The sequence below is a fragment of the Phycodurus eques genome, chromosome 13 (genome assembly GCF_024500275.1).
Source record: "Phycodurus eques isolate BA_2022a chromosome 13, UOR_Pequ_1.1, whole genome shotgun sequence".
Lineage (NCBI taxonomy): Eukaryota > Metazoa > Chordata > Actinopteri > Syngnathiformes > Syngnathidae > Phycodurus > Phycodurus eques.
The window spans coordinates 22,369,469-22,392,382 of NC_084537.1; the positions used below are offsets into that span (position 1 = coordinate 22,369,469).

The following is a 22,914-nucleotide window of genomic DNA, read 5'->3' on the forward strand; positions in this document are numbered from 1 at the left end:
CTACTTTCCTTCTTTCCTTCCTTTAGTCCCTTTTTTTCTTCTGTCCATTCTTACTGAGAGCTCTTCCTAATATTTTGGTTCTCATGTCTACAGCTTTTAATGAACCAAAGGACCTTGGTTTGGATATTTGTGACTGGTGTTGTGCATCTTTGTGGTGTTTGACAAGGAGGAGTGCAGAATCAAGGAGCACTGAGTGAGGCTCTAGACTGCTATGTTAGCTCATTAGCCAGAGAGCTAGCCAGCTATTTACCCACTTTTTGTAAACAACGGACTTTAGATTTCAATTTAGATCTGGCATTACTGTTTCTGAAAAAAAGACTTTGATTCTGATCCTGTGTAACTTGTCGTGGATTTGAGTCTTCCGCTTGTTTGACAAGGAGCACCAAGTTAAAATCTAGACTGCTATGTTAGCTAGCTAGCTAGCTACATATTGTAGTTAGCTAGCTAGATACTGTAGCTAGCTATTGACCAATGTTTGGTGAACAAATTACTTATTTGGATCTCTCTGTCTATCTGAGTGAAGATGTAGACCACTACGATAGCTAGCAAGGTATTGACCAACATTTTGTGACTTGACTTTTGATATGCGGCACGGAAAATGGATGGATGGATGTATATGCTCTTTGACAACAAGTAGCACCGACTAATTATGTCGACTGCAACGTTGACTATCTAGCTATTAATCAACCTTTTGTGAATTTAGAACTAGTATGGGCGGCGTGGTGATGTGACTGGTTAGCACATCTGCCTCGCAGTTCTGAGGACCCGGGTTCAAATCCGGCCTCGCCTGTGTGGAGTTTGCATGTTCTCCCGGTGCCTGCGTGGGTTTTCTCCAGGTACTCCAGTTTCCTCCCACATCCCAAAAACATGCATGGTAGGTCAAAGGTTAATTGGAGACTCTAAATTGCCCGTAGGTGCGAAGGGTTGTTTGTTTATATGTGCCCTGCGATTGGCTGGCGACCAGTTGAGGGTGCAACCCACCTCTGGCCCGAGACTCAGCTCCGAATGGCTCCAGCTCGCCCGCGACCCAAGTGAGGAGAAGCGGTACCAAAAACGGATGGATAGAACTAGTATTTTTAGAACTTTTGTTGCTGGTGTTGTGCATTTGTGTCCATCTCTTTGAACTGTTGACAAGAAGGAGCACCAAAGAACATATATACTGCTACGTTGCATTGTTAGGATTATCACATAGTTTCTAGGCAGGACATTCCCTGTATTACTGGCTCCAGGACAAGCGCTGCTGCACTACGATTGGCTGTTGTATCCGTGTAGAACACTCACAGCTGCTTCCAGGTGGGAAAATAATTATGTGTGGAGGCCTTAATGTTTCCCACTAACCCTAACCCACCCTAATCCTAACCTTAACCTAAACCCCTTAAACCCCAACCCAAGGTCCAAACCTAACCATAACAAACTTCTTTGTTTTATTTCGTACAAATGTGATGTATTTTTGGGATGGTCATTTAATTTCATCTGCGTAGCCTGCCCTTTTCGTGACGCAGAAGCCAATCGTGTTGCAGTGGTGTGTGTCGTGCCTAGAAACTATGTGCTAATCCCAATAACGCGTAAAATAGCTAGCTATTTACCAACGTTTTGTTAACAAAATCTTTTTGGGGGGGGGGGTCTGCCACGACTGGTGTTGTGCATTTGTGTCTGCTTGAGCTACAGTATTTGACAAGTAGTAGTACTGTGTGAAGCTTTAGACTGCTACGTTAGCTTCTTGTGCTAGCCACCGACTGGCTAGCTGCCATATATTCGTCCAGAGGTAAAGTATTTATTTATTGAGTTTTATTTTTTAACCACCTTACTTGACATTAGTGGTTAGTTTCATTTTCTTCTGGCGTGACAGTTCATCTTGAAGAACGTGACATGACTGGGGGTCTCGATTGTGCCGCTCAGGCATTGCTGCAGAGCCAGATGAGCTTCTGCGTCGAGAAACTGGCGGCATTGCGGTGACATTGTCGCCCGAGCGCCTCCCGCAGCAGCTGTGCATTAGACACGCTAAATTGCAATTCCTCACCCACGTAATTGGCTCCTGAGAGACCCCCGGACGGCTTCCTGTCAAAGCACTGTTGTGATGCTCCCGAGGAGCTTCACTTCAACTTGTCGCACAAACTTTTTATGAGGTCACGCCATGTTGTTGTATTGCATTATCAGGTACACACACATACACACACACACACACACACACACGTGCATTGAAGGACTGAGGGTAAAACGACTCACCGTTTTGCTACCTTGTACCCCTCTATAGTGACTTAGAAATGCTGTTTCAAGAATTTTCCATTATCAACTCCTAGCGGTGTGGAGCTTCACCTTCATGATCTTTTCATCTCCAGGGGGTTAATTTGTTTGGTTTGTAAGCTTTTCGATTCTTGTTGGATGCTAGGCGTTCCTCTGAGAGCCTTCCGTTACCTTTTGCTGAGAATCCTCTCTCTGTGTATGTGTGTGCGTGTGTCTCATTCTCAGTTGAAAAATATGTATTTTACATGTCTTTTACTGTGTGGAAGTGAAAATTAACAACTGACATACTGCGGTTGCAAAAGTGTGCTCACCCTCTTATACCTGCAACTGTGTGTGTTTACAATTATGCGTGATGAAAATAACAGCATGTAATTTTTCTTCAGGTGGCCGCTTCAAGAAGGAGATTGTGGTGGACGGGCAGAGCTACCTCCTGCTTATCAGAGATGAAGGAGGACCGCCAGAGTTACAGGTGAGTTTGTACACACACACACACAAAAAGCATCAACAGCAGTCATCTAGAAAGAGAGTATTAGCACACACACCATTACCTCCATGCTGCTCTTTTTGTTGCTTTTCCCACTCTCCACACACATCCATTTTAAAGGTCACAGTCGAGCAACGAGCAACATTTGCAGTCAAAAGTCAAGAGACGGCAGCTAATCACCTTCATAAGATTGAGGAATAGAAAGACTAACGGAGGGAGCTTGACCGAGGGCTGATAAGATAACAAGCTTTTTGGAAGCACTTCTGCAATCATCCAACCTCATGCTGAGACATAGCAGCCGGCAAACTCGTCATTTTACTATTCATATTTAATCTTTTTTTTTTTTTTTTTTTTTTAAAGATATTCCTTCTCGACAGCATGGTGCTCTAGTGGTTAACGCATCTGCCTAACAGTGAGGTTCTGGAGCTGAATGTTCTCCCTGTGCTTGCGTGGGTTTGCTCTGGGCACGCCGGCTTCCTCCCACATTCCAAAAACATGCATGTTAGGCTCGTTGAAGACTTAATTGTCCAGGTAGGAATATGAGTAGGAAGGGTTGTTTGGCAGTATGTGCCCTGCAGTAAACTGGCCATCAGTCCAGGTTGTACCCTGCCTACCCAAAGTCAGCTCGGATAGACTCCAACTTGCCTGTGACCATGACGACAAGCGCTAGAGAAAATGGATGCATGGATATCCCGACTCATCTCCACTCTGTATTTTAGCGAGTCGAACACAAAAAATGAAAAATTGCATTTGAGTTTCAGCATCCTTTACAGCTTAAAGTGGCGCGACCTACTTTATTACACCAGTGGGTGGTAAAATGTAATTTCATTCCATGTACAATGTATTACTTCTGGCGAGATGATAACGAGGACAGAATGTATGCAGCAAAAACTATCAATTTGGCTTTACAACATTGTGAGTCAATTGTCTGCTGGGAATAATTAGTCAATAAGCACTTCATCCATCCATATACGACATCATCGTAATACTAAAAGTTGTATTTTCATATTGTAAGACTTTATTTAAAAAAGATGACTTTTTATCTCGAAAATATGTTTTCCCTCTCGTGTAGCTAAATATGGTAACGGACTGTTCAGGGCGATGCAGTGCAGTTCGCCTCTGCGGCTACAGGTGGCGCTATTGCTCCTTTCCTCTCATTATTGCTATGTTCTCCAGGAAGTCGTGTGCTGCTATCGAAACTTGCTATAGGCCGATCGAATAAAGGAGATTAGTGTATGTGCCTTTTAGCAGAAGCCTAGGCTGTTAATTTAAGACTAATCTGTGCATCCACCAAAACTCGGTGCAGCTCTGCTTACCTTTTGGCTTTGATGTAGTGTTTCACCCCTCCCCACCCTGACTACAAATGAATGTCATATGTGTTGATGCGTTTATTGGCTCCACTGGAGAAGTTTTTGCCCTCTTGTAAAACACAAGCTGTGCGTAACACGACACGAAGAGAAATACTTAATTGTAGCGCAATGGCAGTGTGGCATAAACACACACATTCCACCTCCTGTTGATTATTATGCAAGTACCGTTTACGCTGGATCATAAGTGGTGCTACACTGCCACCGTGTGGTCAGGAGTGAGACCGACAGTTTTAAAGTTGTGGTCACTCATATTTGCATAATGTAATCATTGAATGATAATGTATCAATTGACCAATGTAAAAAAGTATACACCGCTGCAAATAGCGGTCACATTAAACCCAACAACTGCAGAATATTTTGTATATATTTTCCTGGATTCATATTCTTCTTTTAACATACTAAAAACTGAGTTAGAGAGTTAAAGAGTTACATCTAAAAATTAAAACCCCGTTACTGTCTGTTAATATACCCCCCACTGAAAAACTATATATATATATATATATATATATATATATATATAGAGAGAGAGAGAGAGAGAGAGAGAGAGAGAGAGAGAGAGAGAGAGAGAGAGAGAGAGAGAGAGAGAGAGAATATTTTTTTTTAATAAAATGACATATATATATATATATAGGATGATTTAGATTTCATTAATTTGTTTTTGTTCAATTTAATCCCAAATGTGACATGTAAAAATAAATGTACATGTCAAAATGTATATATTTTTCTGTTTTCAGTGCTTTTCCAGTACGATCCTTAATTAAAAAGATTTTAATTTATATTTATTCATTCATTCATTTAGTGGCAATCTCTGCCTATATTTGTACAGTGCATCCATTTGCATTGTAAATCTTGTAATAATCTAAGTCATAGTAATACTGATCCTTGTGTAGCATGTGACTAAACTTGTCCAAGAAAACAAACAGAAAAAAAAAAAAAACATAGTCAGACAAATGTGAATATTGTTACACTTTAACATGCATCTTCTTCTTCTGTTCCCTCAGTTTGCTGCCTGGGTGGATGCCGTGGTCTTCGTCTTCAGCCTGGAGGACGAGATCAGCTTCCAGACGGTCTACAACTACTTCCTGCGTCTGTCCAGCTACAGGAACGCTGCTGAGGTGCCCATGGTCCTTGTTGGGACACAAGGTGTGTTTGCGTCTGACTTGATCTTCGTGGCTTTTTCTTTCACTGGATTTCTTCAAAAAGCTGTTTTTGTCCTAGACGCCATCAGCGCCGCAAACCCCAGAGTGATCGATGACTCACGAGCCAGAAAGTTGTCCAATGACCTAAAGCGCTGCACGTACTACGAAACCTGCTCCACCTACGGCCTCAATGTTGAGAGAGTCTTTCAGGATGGTGAGAGGATATGTTTGCATACCACCTGGTAGCATGTTAGCATTCTATGTTTGCATACCACCTGGTAGCATGTTAGCATTCTATCAATTATCATTACAAACATGGTTATGACACGATGTAAAGTGTTAAATGAGCTCCCTTAGCGCTTTTTGTACTCGGGTTGTCTTATATGTTAGCACACAAACTGAATTTCAACTCAACAATTCTAATTTCAAATACTACCCAACGACACATGGCACAATGTAAAATCGGTATTGATCTGCGTTAGCGTTTTTATTTTATTTTTAACTTGGGTTGCTGCTTGTTGTTATATATTAGCATTTCAGCTCTTAACATGTCTAGCAGTTCATAAATTCTCATTAGAAGTATCATTCCTCTACAGGTCATAAAGTAAAATCCTTATCAAGCTGCTTTGGCGTTTTTTTTTTTTTTTTTTTTTTTTTTGCCACAGGATTGTTTTGTTACGTTACCAACTGTTGGCCTACTGTACTTGACTACATGACGCAATGTTACTTAACAGTTTCTCTGCTCATATTGCTATCGTCCCGTACGTTAGCATACCTACTGTTAGCATTTTGTCCATCCTTATCGGCCTGCCTCAGCACTTTTGTGCTTGAGTTTCTGCTTGTTATATGTTAGCACTTTTCCAATTGTTGTGTCCTCCAGTGGCCCAGAAGGTGGTGGCCATGAGGAAAAAGCAACAGCTCTCCATCGGCCCGTGCAAATCTCTGCCCAACTCGCCCAGCCACTCGTCTGTCCCCGCGGCGTCCATCCCCTCCGTTCACATTAACCAGGTAGGACCAGAAGAGCAGAATGCGAGTCATGTGATCATCTAAAACTGCGTGAGTTTTGCAAGAAAGGAAATGGGTTGAATAATGTGATATTTTTTACCCTTGGGGTATTTTGATAGAAATGTCACAGGCATGTTATTAATACACTTGGAAACTGTATTTAAATGTGAAAAAAGACATTAATATGCACAACATGTCTCCTTTATAGGATTAAATCTGTGTGTTTCACATAAGGATTTGCAATCATGAATATTGAACAAACATTTACAATTGTTAGCTCCAAGCGTTTTCCGAGCAGATCGATGAGGAAAAAAATGACCCTTAACACACAAAAAATGTAATCGCTTAAGATAATTTTTCAGAGACATCTCATAATCACACCATGCTGACTTTGACTGGTGGTGGGGGGAAAATATTCTAATTCGCCCCGATTATCAAACAAACTCACATGTTTTTAATTTTCTGTGGCCCCTGACCTCAGCTATTCACTGAAAAACTCACCTGTAGTTTTGTACTTCTTCTTTAATGCTACAAGATGCTGTCAAAGTGCTGAATAAGTATAGGAAAGTAGTAATTTGTATTTTCATGGGTCGCGAACGCGACATACACGCCTCGTACTTTGTGTGCATGTTTCTGAAATAAAATAATCTGTTAGCCATTTATTCCTGACTAATGTTGTAAGAAGAGTAAATTGATATAGACAGTTCTAAAAATTTTGGATTACTCTGGGATTTTCGCTATGGAAATGACCCACCCATAACAACAATACAATAATAATAATAATAAAAGAACAATAATAAAAATAATAACCCATGAGAATAGCCGGGGTTCACTGCATGCTTGCTGACACTGAAACAACAGCAACCTCTGCTGGTTGTAGCCTAGTAGTGCACTCCATTTTCCCTCGGTTGCTTCAAGACACAATTATGGTAGTTAACAATCAATTCCACATAAATTCATGACTATCAATGAATTGATAGTCAGGCCCTTATTTTCCACTGTGAGAATTAATCATCATCCTATCTTACAATCATCTTATGTAACCGTTGCTAAAATCGTGCCCAAATTGACTTGGTGATCTCACTTCCTTCTTTTCATCCGATGGTGTTCTCTTTACCGTCCTCCTCCTCCTTTTCCTCCTCTTCCTCCCCCGCCAGGCGGCCAATGGGGGCTGCGCGTTCAGCGACTACTCCTCCTCCGTCCCCTCCACCCCCAGCATAAGCCAGCGGGAGATGCGCATCGAGACCATCGCCGCCTCCAACACTCCCACGCCCATCCGCAAGCAGTCCAAGCGCCGCTCCAACATTTTCACAGTAAGTATGCGACAGCTGATGCAAAGTAACACCCACTCGCACTACTAGGGAGGGGTGCGGCGCACTTTGTCCACTGGGGGGGTGGCGATAAAAAGAAAAGAAGTGCCCGAGCCACCTTCCTTGTCTCCTATGCAGGCTCGTACAGCACAATGGGCACTGGAGAAAAAAAACACAAGTTATATTAGATCCCTTCAAAAAGCAAATAACAAAGATTAACACTGTGGAAACTTTTCTTGTCCTTTTTTTTCTCTAATTGGATGCAGTGAGTGGATTAGCTTTCTCACGGAACCTGTGACGACGAAGGCCCCACTGCGCTGTCCAATCCAAATCTTTCACCCCCACACCCTCTCATTCTGACTGACTGGATCCTTCCCTTTTTACATCACGTAAATAAGTCAGAGCCTCAACATAAGCGCTGATAATACACCTCCCCCCCTCCCCACTAACCCCCTTTCAAATCTGATCTGAAAAAGAGAAAACCTGCCCACCCCCAACCCTCATCTTCTCTGAACCCCCCCATCCGTGTCCTGTTGCTTTAACCGGCAGCCTGTGGCGTGCACTAACCACTGTAAACTTCTTTAGCGTGTCTTTTTTATAATTGTCTTCTTCTCCCTCTGCCTGCGCTCCTTCGTCGTCCTCCTCCTCGTCTCACCGAGCCATAAATCTGCCTCAGAGATTCTTGTCAGCCTTCAAACGGACGTTCTCGTCCGAATGTGTCATTTTTAATTCTTGGATTCTGAGACAATTTTCACACTCTCAGGAAAAAAAGCGCATCATTTTTCCCTGAGTGGTACATTGACTTGTCACTGGGGTGGTGCCCTCAAATGCCCTAGAGCTTTTGTTCCATCATACTCAAGAATGTACTTTACTCGACTTATTTTAAACTGAAACGTTACCTTGGAGGCCAGTAATTAGCCCTATGGGCAGTGACATAGTGTGAGTTGTATTCAGCCCTTTTTAGCCACTAGTGTCACCATATTTCAAGCTCAGCAAAGCAGAAATGAATTTGCTGCTCCCACTTCAAAGTCAGCGGGATGAGGATTTAGAGCTGGAGCTCCATTTTCAACGTGCGCTGCTCACATATTTATGAATGAATTATGTCTGATCCACCCCGTATGTCCGCAAAGCTCATGTATCTGTTTGACTGCACCTCGATCAAATTCACCAATGCCGGACTCGGACGTGGTCCCCACTCTGCGAGGAGGCAGGCTAGCCTTGTTTTTTTTTTTCATGTTTTTTTCCCCCCCCCAAGAATATATCCCACTATAGAGCTAACTTGTACATGCCGCTTTGCCGCATGTGATCTCGGTATGTCCAAGCCGAAATGTTGTTCAGAAATTTTCAACAGGCTCTCTTATGTCTGTTTAAAAAAAAACAAAAAAAAAACGATATTGATCCGAATCCTCACATTGCAATTTTTGGAGTGGCACAAACTAATGATGGAGTCTCAAGAAGCCTTTTACAATTAATTATTGTACGGTGGCTTTCATAATTATTACCTTGCTCTTTCATTCTTTGAAAATGAGTTATGGATAATGTACTTTGTTGAAAATGTCAGTGAGCAAATACAAATCGACCTACGACCCATTTTGGGGCCCCACCGCAAGTTTAGGAACCCCTAATGTATCCCCATGAGGAACCTCCATGACTGACATTAAATGGGAAGGAGAGGGGAACGCGAAATCATCCTACTACAGTGTTACGGAACGGGCCTTCATTTAGTCCAAATAAAGATGCTCAACTCACTTCAACATAGCTCCTCTGCACCAAAATCCCACAAGATGTCTTGTTTTGTTTTTAGCTCATAACAGAGGACTGGTTCCCCAAGAACCACAAATATGCGAGGGGACACTTTACGAGTTGGAATTTTGCGAGACAAACATTATGACCACTTCTTGTGCGCTACCCAAAATTCTGCCCCCTGGCCCCACCCCATGCAATGCCACGGACACATTTACAAGTGTAGCCCCAAGTCCCAAATGACAAATTTTGTTCCTCCCCGAGAAACAAATCCTATTCCTCCTGACAATTGGCGACCCCATAAAAAATACATTTTGGGGCGAAGACCCTAAGTTTGGAAACTCCAATGTACCGTTGATTATAGTCCAAAATGATCGTACCCACTATTTCTGACAGTGCAGGCAAGGTGAGATTGCTTCTTTTCTTTCCTCTTTGCCCTCCCCTGTCCCCCTCTCTCCTCTTTGGTCCGTCCCTTCTGACGCTGATCCCCTCCCTCTGTCCTCTTCTCTTCTTTATCCTCCTCTACTTCTTTCACCATGCGACCCACGGCTGCTGTGGGAGCCGCACGTGAGCGGCCCTCCGAGCAGTCCAGGCCTTGTGCTATACCTCCCTTTTTGTTGTCTGCCCTTTCCCATCCCTCCCTCTGCCCCCCCTCCCTCCTCCCTTGCTAGGTAGTGACTAACCATGTCCACCAGAGAAATGATCCTCTCCTCCCCATCCGCGTCATGGAGATGCCGAAGCACGCCACCTACCCGGTGTGGGTGCCCGAGTGGCAGGCCGAGAGGGAGTTTCAGCTCATGACCTTCTGAGGAGCAGCGAGGAGGAGGAGGGTGGGAGGAGGTCTGGAGGAAGACGAGGAAGAGGAGGGGTGTACAGTTAATAGAGCAATGGAAGAACCTTTTTTTTGAGAGAGAGAGAGAGAGAGAGAGAGAATTTTCCCAAACGCCATCCTTTTGCTCACCTTGCCCCCTCCCCCCCCAAAAAAAGAGAGCTCTTTAAAAGCTTCTCGTGTAAGTAGGTCACGCGTGTTGTTGTTTTTAAAATGATTGATTGGAGGGATGGGAATATGTCCCAGAATTCCAGACACCGGCAATGGCACTCTTAACAGCGAAATGTAAACCATTTGTCCCTATTAATTCTTTTCGCAAGCCCCACCCATGCCGCCATCATGGATCATACCATTCTTCTTCCTAGTGCTTCCATTATGAAGAACTTTTGATGTTTGCTAATCCGTCCGCCCTTCTTTTATGCGTGTTGACAAGCACATTAAGCTCGGAGTTCACAGCAATTTATCCTTCTGGCGTTCGTCCAGCTCCACTTACCCGTTTTTGCCCCCTGTCGTGTCGCCAGGGCCTCCAGAGGCAATTTATTTCCCACTATATCTACAGATTTGTCAAATAAGAAAAGGGCTTTCCAACTCCTCCTATATTAGAGGAGCAATCGAATACTGAAAGATGGAGAAATTAGCGTGAGATAGACTGCAGGGATTGTACTGGAGGGATTGTACTGGAAATGCCCCCCCAACACACACACACACACACACCCCATCTAAAACAATAACAACAACAAAAAACGTTGGACCTGTCTGTCATCCAAAGGACACGCGTCTCCAAACGTACATCATCACACTGCCTTTTTGCCAGAAACCCGACTGAAGGACTCGATTTGCCACGTTCTTCTTCTTCTTTTTCTCCTGTTTTATTTTTTCTTTGATTCCTTCTTGTTTGTGAGTTAGACTAGAGCAACGTTTGGGTGTATTTTTATTTTTATTTTTATTTTTTTTATGAAGGCCTTCATAAAGTCAGTTAGCGTAAACAAGGTGGGGTTGCACCGACCTGTATGAATGTAGTTACAATTGTATTTATTTTCCTCTTTATTTATTGATTTATTATTATTATTCTGTTGTTCTTTTTCTTCAGGAGATAATGACGAACTCTCGCATAATCGCTTTTTCTATTCTATCACGAGTCAACTGACCCTCAACACGATAGACTGCTGTATATCTCGTATTGTATTTTATTCTATACACACAAAAAAAAAAAGGAAAAGGAAGAACATATATGAAATACTGCCTTTTATTGTCCATCCTATACTTTGTGGGGAACTGCAAATGTTTGGCTCTCAATCTGTTGAATATTTTGAAGTGAACTTTGTGACTTGCTTTGTATGGTGTCTGTATAAAAGCTCAAACAAGTCATCCTTACGGTCAAAACAAATAAAAATGTTAAGAGATATGAAAAAGCGACTTGAAGTCTCTTCATGGGCAACTGGACATTTTTCTTCATGTTCTGAGTGAAACCATACACATCTGTCCCTACTCATCTCTTTTTTTGTGTCGGGGTGGGAAGCCGTAATTTAATGTAACCATTCAAATGTGCTTTTTTCCCCCCACTTGTTTTGCAGGAAATATTTGACTTATTTGACATGTGGAAGCCGTTTAACTCCCTTTAAGAGTTTGCAGGTCGCAGGAAGCTGCTGATATTGATATGAACTAATCCCCTCTCTCGTCTTTTTATTTTTTATTTTTTTAAGTTTTAATGTATTGACTGTGCTGCAATTGTGCATGATGCTCAAGCGGCAGCCGCTCCCACATCTGGGCTGGGAGTCAAAACGGCACAGGACCACCGAAAAGGGTTTCAGGGCTGAGTCATGACTCAATAATAAACATAATAATAAATATGTGGTCGTCCTCAGTGTTGAGATGTGTGTCGATTGTGGTCTTGCTTTTGCACGTTGGTGTTACTGCTCTTTGTCGCGCTGCTCTGCTTTTTTGTCTTTGAGCTTTTTTGTTTTGGACTTTTATGTTGCAACTCTCACACAAACAAAACACACGCACACACATCCATACATATGCACACCCAACACAACCACATCATCCTCATCATCATCACGGCGGCGGCTGATTGTATCTCTCGTTCTCCTTGCAGTCGCGGAAAGCCAGCGAGCAGTCAAAGAGCGTTGAGAGTAAGACAGACAGCATAGGCAGTGGAAGGGCCATTCCTATCAAACAGGTGAGCGCACATTACAGCCTCAGTTTCCCACAATGCACCGGGTGAGTACGCAACACCTTTTTGCGTTTGCCCACGCAACTCTTGTCGTGTTTTTAAAAGATGTCTAGTGTCCCTAAAATTGGATGCATGTACACCATTTTTTGACAGCTTAAACACCATTTTTAAAAATTGGAGCGACACCACTCGATGAGTTAAAAAAAAAAAAAAAAAGCAATTCGGTTCTTTTACTTCATGAGGTTTAACTTTTATGATTGTCAGGCATTCTGCAAGCAGATAGGGAAGAAAAAAAATCACTGGGACACCCCGCACCACAGCATGATCGCTCAGGATAATCTGTTAAAGTTGCCATATCTGACAATTAGGCCTTTGCTAACTTTGATATGGAAATTATCCTCAAATTTGGATTTGGACTGTCTGTACCCTGATTAATGGAAGTAATTTAGTTTTAGCGAGTCCCAACAACATTAGCGCGCTACGAGAGATCGCCAGGTCTGCCGTAGGAAATTAACTAATTTCATCTAATTGGTCACAAAATTATTTATTTAAAATGTGTCTTTGGTCATCTATCAATGACAGCATTGTCTAGTGACAGGCAAAATAATTAAATGCTCATCCATTTGCTGGCAGAAGGTCTTTGTGTTCAACTAATCAGGCCCAGATTTTATACTAAATTGAGAGATTCTCAGATAATTATTTCAGTATATGTACTTTGTGTGACATTTTTACGTGGTAGTGTGTCGTGAGAGGTTTTTTATTTTTTTTATTTTTGTACTTTTTATAAACTGTGAAATATGTGCAATGGCTGGAGAAAGGTTGGGAAATAAGTTGTGCTTTTCAGTTGTTTCATCAGGCATGTGTTAATATGGCCACTAGATGGCAGCACTTCACAGTTTAAGTGGCAACTGTTAGCAGAGCACAAATTCCCAAGTGCTGCTGTTGGTCAGAATAATTGACATTCGATCACAAATTATTATCCTTCTGTTAATCAAGTCAGGATTATTGTTGCCCTGTGTGCATCATTTTGGAACTACAACTCAAACTTTGCATAACTATATATATTGTGATAATGTCTAGTCTGTTATGTTTGCTGATGGTCACGTGGCTGTTTTTACTTTGTGCCGCATCAAATATTACACGAGAGTGGGACTTTTGCATTCAATCTTGCCCATTGCACTAAATATTTATTTAATTTTGTTTGTATCATAAACATCCTATTCAATAGTCTACCAATGGTGCATAATTTTGAACATAAATACAAATAAATAAATGATAGAAATATGTTATTAAAAATACACTTAATCATAAACTATCAGTTACATTTTTGGTGTAAATCATTTCCAAAGTTTGCCTAAAAGGCAAACTATTACTGATTATGACTGCTTTTTTTTTTTTTTTTTTTTTTCACATGCTATTCAAAGGCGTTCAAAAGTGACATTGAATTCCTTTAATCCCAATAGTTGTTCAAGCCCTTTGATTGACTGTTTGAACTCTCTTACATTTTATACAATGTCAAACGGCCATTTGCACCGCCTCGATAAGCACGTCTTAAATGTCTGCCCTCTGTTTGCATCTCTTTTCTTGCCTTTTTAAAATAGATGAATGTAATTCCCTCACTCGTTTTACCGGTGAGCAGGAAGTTAAGCATTTGATAGTAAATCCCTTTCATTGTTGAGCAACACATTATGTGGAGCCTCCTTCCTACAGTCCAATTACCCTTAAAGTATCATGGCATCTTTTGACAAGATAAACCCCCTCCACTTTTTTCTTTATCTACAAAGGAGTTATTCAGTAGGTGGGGGGAGGCGGGGGTCTGGGAGGGGAAATAGTGTGACTAACAGATCTGCAGGCCAGTCAAATGGACAATCAAGAGGGGATCAAAGTGTCAATGTGAGTTTAATTACCACTCCCCCCCCCGCCCCCCACCTCCTGTAAATGGGGCCAAATTACACACGGCAGGCCTAGACCCCCCCCTCGCCCCCTCCTAACTGTTTCTTCCCCCATCCCATCTATAAATATAGTTAGGAAGGATAACAATGGTGTCACTGCTGAGGAGGTGTCGACAGCTAACACACACACACACACATGCACACAAACATGAGGTGGGGCCATCAGTGAGGAACTGTCACCATTAAGACGGGCACAAAATATTGAGATGGCAATGTCCTGGTTCAATTTCTGTTATGATACAGCAGGGGGTTCCCAAACTGTGACCGTTTGTTGTACTTTTTCTTGTTTTTGATGGCGCGGATGGGGAAGACGCGGTGTGCCAACTCTGTCGAGATACTGAAGGTGGTGCGTAGCGTAAAAAGTTTGAAAAACACTGCGCAAAAAATATTAATGAAGAAGTACCACCGCTATCTGTTCAAGAGAATCGTTGTGAAAACTGTTTTCGGGGGATTCTAAATCTGTGGCGTGCGTGACAAGTCTGTCTTTAAACGTCCTCTTTGCTTTTACGCGCTGTAAACAGGCCTTTGTTCCACTTTTTCTGTTTTTGAGGGTGTGTGCGGGGGGCGGGGGGGAGAGGGGTGCGCCAACTGTTTTTTTTTTAAATGTTATTTTATTTGTTGTTTATTTGTCTATTAAGTCTGATTGAAAGACTGATACCGTATCGATGAGCGTATTGTGTTCTTTAAAGGCACAGGTATTAACAATTCTCTGCTTCATATCGTTGGATGAAAAATGTATTTTCCTTTCTTCCTAGACTTCATTTAAGTGTTGAAATAAAAAAAATAAAAAAAACAGTAAGTACTCGGTAAATGAGCTAGCCTTCTTGTGCCGTATGACCACGTATTCTTACGCCGCTGTGTAAACTATTTCATTGTGCACCATTTGTAACTTTGAAATGTCGTGCGTTTATTTTAATGAATCGATTATGCTGTGTAAGCTGTATTGTAGATTTTTTATTTTAATTTTAAATATATATTTACCTCTTTGATATCGATCATTACGCAACACTGTATGTGTATCACCAAACATCTTACTGGGAGGTACTGGGCGCTTTAGTCACCAGTGTTCCTGGGTGCTCGGTTTCTATGTGATACACATACAGTACAACACACTCACAACCATTACTCCCACTTGTCGTTTGTCGGCAACCGGATGTGACACAAATGAAAAATTGTTCCGTGCGTTGTTAAAGATTTTCACATTATCACGGCGGTGTCTTCTATTGATCTGTTTCACGGCGCTGATGAATAATATGAAGAAGCGGTGCGCTCTGATTGCACGTATAGATTAGTGCACGCCCCAGTAAGATCATGAGATGAACAGCATATTTTGTTGTTGAACACGCGACGTGACGGCGCCCGGGGTGCCCGGCAGCGCTGGCATTTTGTTCACTGTGATTAGAGAGAGGTGTTCTAACTTGTTTACATTTATTTTATTGATGCCGATGAGAAAGGGAGGGCCGCGGGGGTGTCAGTGATTAGCTGAAGGACATCATCAGGTTTACCATAAAACCATCCATAAAAAAAAAAAAAAGTAATTATGTTAAAAGCACTTTTGAAATTGTCCTTAACAACTTGAACAAGGGAAAAGAGTTAGTTGAAAAAGAGAGTTAATTGTTTGTTATTTAAAATTCAGATTGCAGTGGAGCTTGTCTTAGTGAGAATTTGTCATTTTATTTACAAAAAGAAATGAACTGTAGTAAGTAAAAGTTACTGATTCTTTTTTTTAATTATTTTTTTTTTTTTAGAACTTTTTTTTCTTTAATTCAAGTTAAGGAATTGGATGAAAATATGCATAATAAGAAATTATGGCAATATATAGTGATTTTGCATAAACTTTTGTGTTTTCAGCATGCCATATTTTTGTTTATTTAAATACTATTATTTAAACTAGTTCTGCGCAATTTTATTTAACATTTTTTTTAACATTTTTTTTTAATGTTGGACCAACATTTAAAATTATTTTTAAAAAGCCTTCAAATGAATCAATATTAACTTTACTTAAAATGTAATTGTTTCAAATAACTACAATTAAGTTTAAATAAATTAAATGATCTATAAATCTGTGCTATTGTTATCATTATTAATAACAAATACATGCACAAAGTCACAAAATTATTGTGAGAACAAATAAATGGCGCAATGATCACATAACAAATGCAGATAAGTGCATCATACAATCACTGATGACAGTGTGTGAAATGACATGCAGCAAAAAATATAGATATTTAAATAAGAATTACACAATGATAGTTATATGATAAATGTGTTTTTAAAGATAAAGTAGCTACACTTTGAAGGTGCCACTCGTGAATTCCACTATGCAGCTCGAGCGCGCGCGCACACACACACACACACACACACACACACACACACACACACACACACACACACACACACGAGTGAGGGTCGGGATTAGGATGATTGTCGGCAAACAGCCTGGTGCCCAGGTCACCGACGGTCAACTTCCTGATGTGTTAATTAGGATTAAAGCCTGCAGTTTGGGCCTTGCAAGCAAACGCACCCCCTCCTCCTCTTCCTCTTCCTCCTCTCCACCACACACACACACATGCACGCACGCACACACACACGAAACTTCAGTGGCCCAGCGACTGTAAAAGCACAAACATTGTCCATGTTTAATCCCCTAATTAAGCATGCCCCTCCTCACCATTTAAACCCAGAGAGCCTGGCGGGCCTCGCACTCAGCAGCGTTCGGTCGCCTCCAGCCGGGGAACTTGCTTTGTTTACCAGCGGATTCACTCGGTAGATAAGGAAATCTCCAAAAACCCCGCCCCACGCTCTCCACTCTGACCTCGGATGATAAAGTCCAGTAGGGAAAGAAGAAAAAGGCGCCACGTGGGCCTTTAAAGGGGGCGATCACACTCCCTAATCCCCCGGATTAGAAGGGTCTTCCAGAGTTCGCCGTGTTATGTGCATGAATGCAGGGAGGAGGTCTGAATGTGCCCCAAAGGAACATGAAGCTTCAGATGGTCACCACACTGAATCACTTCCATCATTAAAGATGGAGGGAATGTTGAGGGACTTTTACTGGTTAATCTTATAGGCGTCTCACTTTAATTGAAATACTCATTTTAGATTGAAGTTATAAAATTAAATTGAAATTGAAAAATGATTAGATTTGAAATATTGTTTTAAAAACTAAATTACAATGAAAAAAATATATATTTGCGGCTGTCTTGAATTTTTTTTTATCATTGAATTGTATGTATGTATATAAAGCTCGTCGTTCGGATACACCAGGAAGTGTAGAAATTGGTATTTCTGTATTAACAAAATTTGAGAAAACCTTTATCCAGATTTGCATCAAAAATATTTTGCCCCACACCTCTGCAATGTTCCATAGGAATCGAGGAAGTCATTTTTGGTTGGTTGAAATAGCTTGAGCGGTTTCAATGCAACATGTTGGCCATTTTTGTGGATTGTATTTGACCTGCCACATATTGTGGAGGTAAAAAAAAAAAAAAAGTTGAGATTAGGGTTGGTCAAATTTAAGTGAAAAAGTTCAAATATGTATGTAAAACATGTCAGTTAATTTGAAAAACAAAATGTCTTTTATGTATAATTAATCTCTCATGTATTACCTAATTATAATATTTAATAAAATAAATCTATGTTTTTACAATACATCAATTAAACAATTATATAACAAGACAAATAAATCAAAAATGCATGAAGGCTGGAGTAATGTTGTGACTTGACCGTTTTCAGTACAGCATGTCAGCCATTTTTGCGGAGTATTTTCTGGAATTCCGTCACAAAACTGGCATTGAAATCAGCGCAATGCTCACTTTGCTCGGAAAACATCCAGTTCAGACATAAACTAATGCTTAACATTTTGTACAATTCCCGGCGAGCTCTCGTCGCGCCGAGCACCGGGCGTAATCGCGACGCTAGCTGTTTTGATGGTGTTTAACGTCCGTTGATGGCTGCCGCTCACCGCGCGTGATGTCGTCTCTTCCAGGGAATCCTCCTGAAGAGAAGTGGCAAATCTCTCAACAAGGAGTGGAAGAAGAAGTACGTCACGCTGTGTGATAACGGCGTCCTCACTTATCACCCCAGCTTACACGTGAGTATCATCGCGCCCGCAAGCCCCAGCTCCTCCTCCCCCTTTTCCTTTTTCAATCGCCGTTTGGTCCGCTCCCTTCGTCCTGACGGCTGAGCTTCTCTCTCTCTCTCTCTCTCTCTCTCTCTCTCTCTTTCTATGCGATTACATTTACTGCCGCTGCTGCATCAAAGTCGATTACAAACACGTAGCTAATGATTCGCCTGAGCTTGATTGCTATATAATGGCTGTTTAAGCCACTCTCGTGTCTCGGGCATTAGTGTTAAGCAAGAGGGCGTCCTGGCGGTCATCTCTTCCCTCCCGCGGCGCTCATTCCCGCCGATGGCTAATGGAGACACAGCCGTGCCTCGGCTCCACGCTGCCTTGTACTTGTAATGGCTCCCCCCGCATGGCAGCAGAGCCTGACCGGCCTTCCACATCCATCTTTGTCATAGTCCCGCCAGGTCGTTCATACGGCTTAAACACTCGACTGGCTGCCGGTGCCACGCCGAGGAAGGTCCGTCTCTATCTATGGCTCTTCCTTTGCCAGTCAGTATGTTTACATGCACATTTTTAGTGAATACTGATTTTTAAAATGTGAGAGACCCCACACATAACGACAAAAACATTTGTGTGCTAACTGCGCTTATAGTGTGTGGTGTACTTGAGATGACCAACACACATACTGTAACTGTATCTCCACCAAACAATCATTGAGTCTGATGTCAACCAGATGTCTGTTGTAGTACCAAGATTCACCTGGGAGAGGCAGCGTGGTGCCACAAGGTATCCAGACTGCCGGAAAAAACAAAGAATAGTAGTAGTAGAAAAAGCGAGGCTAAAAAAACCAAAACTAGGTTGGTTTGCCTGGTAACCAAAGTACATTGTGTTTGAAAACTGTGGTGAATGATTTGTGAGACACGTTAGACAAACACTCAACACAATCAGTTGCTCCTCTGTTTGCGTCCGGCCACAACGCAAGCTTCCTAATTATCGAGCCGTTTATCACGGAGTCTTTGGCTCGGCCCAACTTGGCGTTGACCACACAAATGTGTTACGGCAGCGGTTCTCCAACCTTGTACACCAAGTACCACTTAAGTAGTTACTTTGCTCTCCTTGTACCACTGTCATGACAACATTTAATTGACCAATTTTACGAGAAAAAAAAAATCATCTGAATGAATACAATAAATATTACAGGACTCATGATAATCGTCAATGCTCGGTGAGCGGAATTAAAGAAAAAAGGGGGCCGTATGAGGCCGTACCATCCCTGATAGAGATGGACGTGGTAATGCCATTGTTTTAAAAAACATCCGCACTTCTTTGAATGTTTGCACTTTTAGCCCTCAAAAACACTGTCGTCGTGAAAACAAACTTTTTGCCATTGTAGCTCGACTGGAACAACTTTGTTAATGCATGTTAGCTCATTTATGAGGAGTTCGCTTTGGCACAATTAAAGTCGGAATAACAGCTATCGTAAGAGTTGTGTTTCTTTCGGACTTCTTTTACCTCTGCTGCCATGTAAATGTACTGACTCACTGATTCTTCAGAGCCGTCCTCAACCTTTTTTGGGTGCCACGGACCAGTTTCACGCAAAGCAACATTTTGACAGACTGGCATAGAAACAAATAACAGATTAATAATATCATCATTACGCTGATGGTAGTTGATTTTCCAAATCAAACTTCTTTCCGACTCTAATCAATCAAATATTTTTTTTTTCAGTCTTTGCGTTCTGGTACCATGTTCCACAGACCGCTACACGGTCCGCACCAATGTGGTTGGGGACCGCAGCTTTCGGGCATCTGTTCAGACAAGATAAGAAATGAAAGCTATTAACGTCTTGTGTCTAACGAGATGGGTCAGCCTAGGAGCAAATGGAGTCTGTTGCATTTGCGAGCATCTTAATTTACAAGCTGAGCTGCGCTGTTACAGTGATGTACGTAATTGACTGAACTTACTATCTCTTGATCATTACAGCCATCACAGGTCAGTGGGCCGGTCTATGAGTGCGCGGCCTCGCGTAGGGAACCCGGAATGAGGTTTGCGTTAGTTCCGTAACGGCTTGTTCGGAGCCGCGGAGCGAGGAAGTGTGCGAGGGGGAGGAAGCGGGATGAGAGAGGCTGGGAAAAGGAGAGAGAGACGAACGAGGGAGCGAGCGGGATCCTTTAATTTCACAGCCAGCCAAGCCATCCACACAATCACCTTCTGTTAATTCTATCTGCTACATCAATTAAATTGTTTGTAGAAACTAATTGAATGTGGCTTAATCACACATCTTAATAGCTTTGCACGCTTCGATCTGGCTGTTAATTCCCGCAATAAAACGAAATGAGAGCGCTCACTGGGTAATTAGCAAGGAGGCTTGGGAAAGAAATGATTGCTTTATGACTTGGTAATAAAAGCTAGGAGCCGGTGGGGGGACGGAAAAGACGGCCGCCGTCGCCTCACTCTGTTTTTGTTTTTTGTTTTTTGCTTTTTCTTTCTGCTGAGCCCAATGATTTTCACCCTGCCTTCCCACATTTGGGCTTAAAAACAAATTGAAAGAGAATGAGCGTTTGCTTTCATTATGAGGCTTTTTAAAGAGGCGGCGTGGGCACAGGGGATGATGTACTAGGTGTCCCAAAACATTTGACATCATTTCGCGGTCTAATAACACGGCCAATTCTCGCTTGAACGAGATGTGTTTGTTAAATTTAAGTTTGTTTTAGTTTACGTGAAGAATGACATTCATTGTCAAGGAAAAGACATTTTGTGTTACACTTGAACACAGTCAGTTTATTGTTTATAAACACAATTACCACACTCACACAAGGACCAGCTGTTGGCGACAGCTCACACCCAGAAACTCGCACGCAGACTTGCCACCCCAAATTTTAAATACGTTGCTGACATTTTAAAGCAAATGAACTTTTTTTTTTTTGTTTAACATTAAGCACTTTTAATTCCATTTGTCTCGGAGATGTAGTCACTTGGATATTCTGATGTCACATTTCCTGGGACACACGGTATAACGGCTGTGACTAACGAGCAGCAATGGACTTTTAATTGGTTTTCACTCCCATCAAACGTCCATTTTCGTTTTGGTCAATTGCTCGCCTCCATTGTGAGGAAAACTGTCTTTGTAACCGCAGGACTACATGCAGAATGTGCACGGGAAGGAGATTGACCTGCTAAGGACGACGGTCAAAGTACCCGGGAAACGACCCCCCAGGGCGGTGGCCACCACTGTCGCCCCTACGGCCAGCCCCAAGACCAACGGGATGACCAAGGACCGCAGTACCCTGCAACTGGGCATCGGGAACACAGGTACCATTTTGTTACCTCGTCATTGGGACAGAGGCTTTATGGCCTTGTTTAGACTGTCAGCCCCAAATCTTGAGGTTTTTTTTTCCCATATCCATCTTCGTCTCGATTTTATGAAGTCAATGAACAGCGAAAATCTCATAAAAGATGGTTTGAGCGAGATGGATCCAAAACCACGTGAAGATGGTTTGAAATCTGGTACAGATTGAACTAAACGTGTTGTTTTTATGTTTTCACTACTCCTACGTTCATGTCTGTACATGGCATCGCCAGCCTACATTGTTGCCATGGCAACTAATGAGACAGGTCAGTACAGAGCGCGATGTGTAGATGTAACCAATCCAATTTGATCCTTTGCAAAGGACAGAGCAGACAGTTGAGCTTGAAGATACGATTCAATATAAACAATTCAGATTTGCATGCAGTCTGAACAAGGCCAATGAGTGTCGGTGCACAAGATCAAAAGATTACAAGTGATTATTTTTTTCAGCAAGGAACTGTGTTTTTTTAGCTTAATGCATGTGTTCTTCAAAATTGAAAACCAATAGCCTCTTTCAATCAGGGATCACGCAAAAGTGTCACGTCACAGCCACCGATTATCAGCCTGTGCTTTTCAAACGGAGCCCAGCGAAGTGGGTTATTGCCGCGGCTGTGCGCGGCTTCACCCGGCAACATGACATCCTGCAATCAGATCATTTCGTCCGTGACGATGTCAGCGTCAATAGTTGTCGAACTGTGACAGTTGCTTTCAGGGTGAGATGTGAATGTCGCGTGTTTTAAATTCACCCCCCCCCCCCCCCCCCCCCCAACTCCAACTTTCCACTATTGCTAAGACATGTGTAGTTGGAAAATGGCCCAGCCTCCTTCCTTCGTTGCCCAGGTTCCATGCTGGTGCCTTTCAAACCGGCCCGAACCATCTGGGATAGGCTCCAGCAGCCCGCGACCCTACTGAGGATAAGCGGTAAAAGAAAATGGATAGATAAAGTATAGGATATGAGACAGTCAATTGCATGAGAAAGTCCAAACTACTGATTGCTGCTGTACATAACCAAAACATGGTCCTACGATACACATACAGTATTGCAATACATCCTTTATCTTTATTACATAATCATCATCCATATTATAGTTTTTTTCTATAAATACAAATCACATGCATAACGGCGTCCTTAGATCCAAATAAAGGCTTTAATTATGCCTAAAATAATTATTTAATCCTCAAATTACATTTCTCCAGAAGTATAACAATGATATATATATTTTTATAATTATTGAACTCATTTTAAT

The 22,914-nt window shown here is 42.0% G+C and overlaps 1 protein-coding gene across 6 annotated transcripts in view; it reads left to right on the forward strand.

The window, feature by feature from the left end:
- Window positions 1-22,914, forward strand: part of agap3 (ArfGAP with GTPase domain, ankyrin repeat and PH domain 3) — a 138,161-nt gene that overhangs the window by 68,806 nt on the left and 46,441 nt on the right. For all 6 annotated transcript variants that reach the window (XM_061693167.1, XM_061693169.1, XM_061693170.1 and 3 more), the window contains 8 exons: window positions 2,628-2,713; window positions 5,100-5,241; window positions 5,317-5,451; window positions 6,118-6,245; window positions 7,400-7,555; window positions 12,223-12,306; window positions 18,238-18,342; window positions 21,456-21,630. In XM_061693167.1, the coding sequence (XP_061549151.1) occupies window positions 2,628-2,713; window positions 5,100-5,241; window positions 5,317-5,451; window positions 6,118-6,245; window positions 7,400-7,555; window positions 12,223-12,306; window positions 18,238-18,342; window positions 21,456-21,630 (1,011 nt within the window). The remainder of the gene's footprint in view (window positions 1-2,627; window positions 2,714-5,099; window positions 5,242-5,316; window positions 5,452-6,117; window positions 6,246-7,399; window positions 7,556-12,222; window positions 12,307-18,237; window positions 18,343-21,455; window positions 21,631-22,914) is intronic.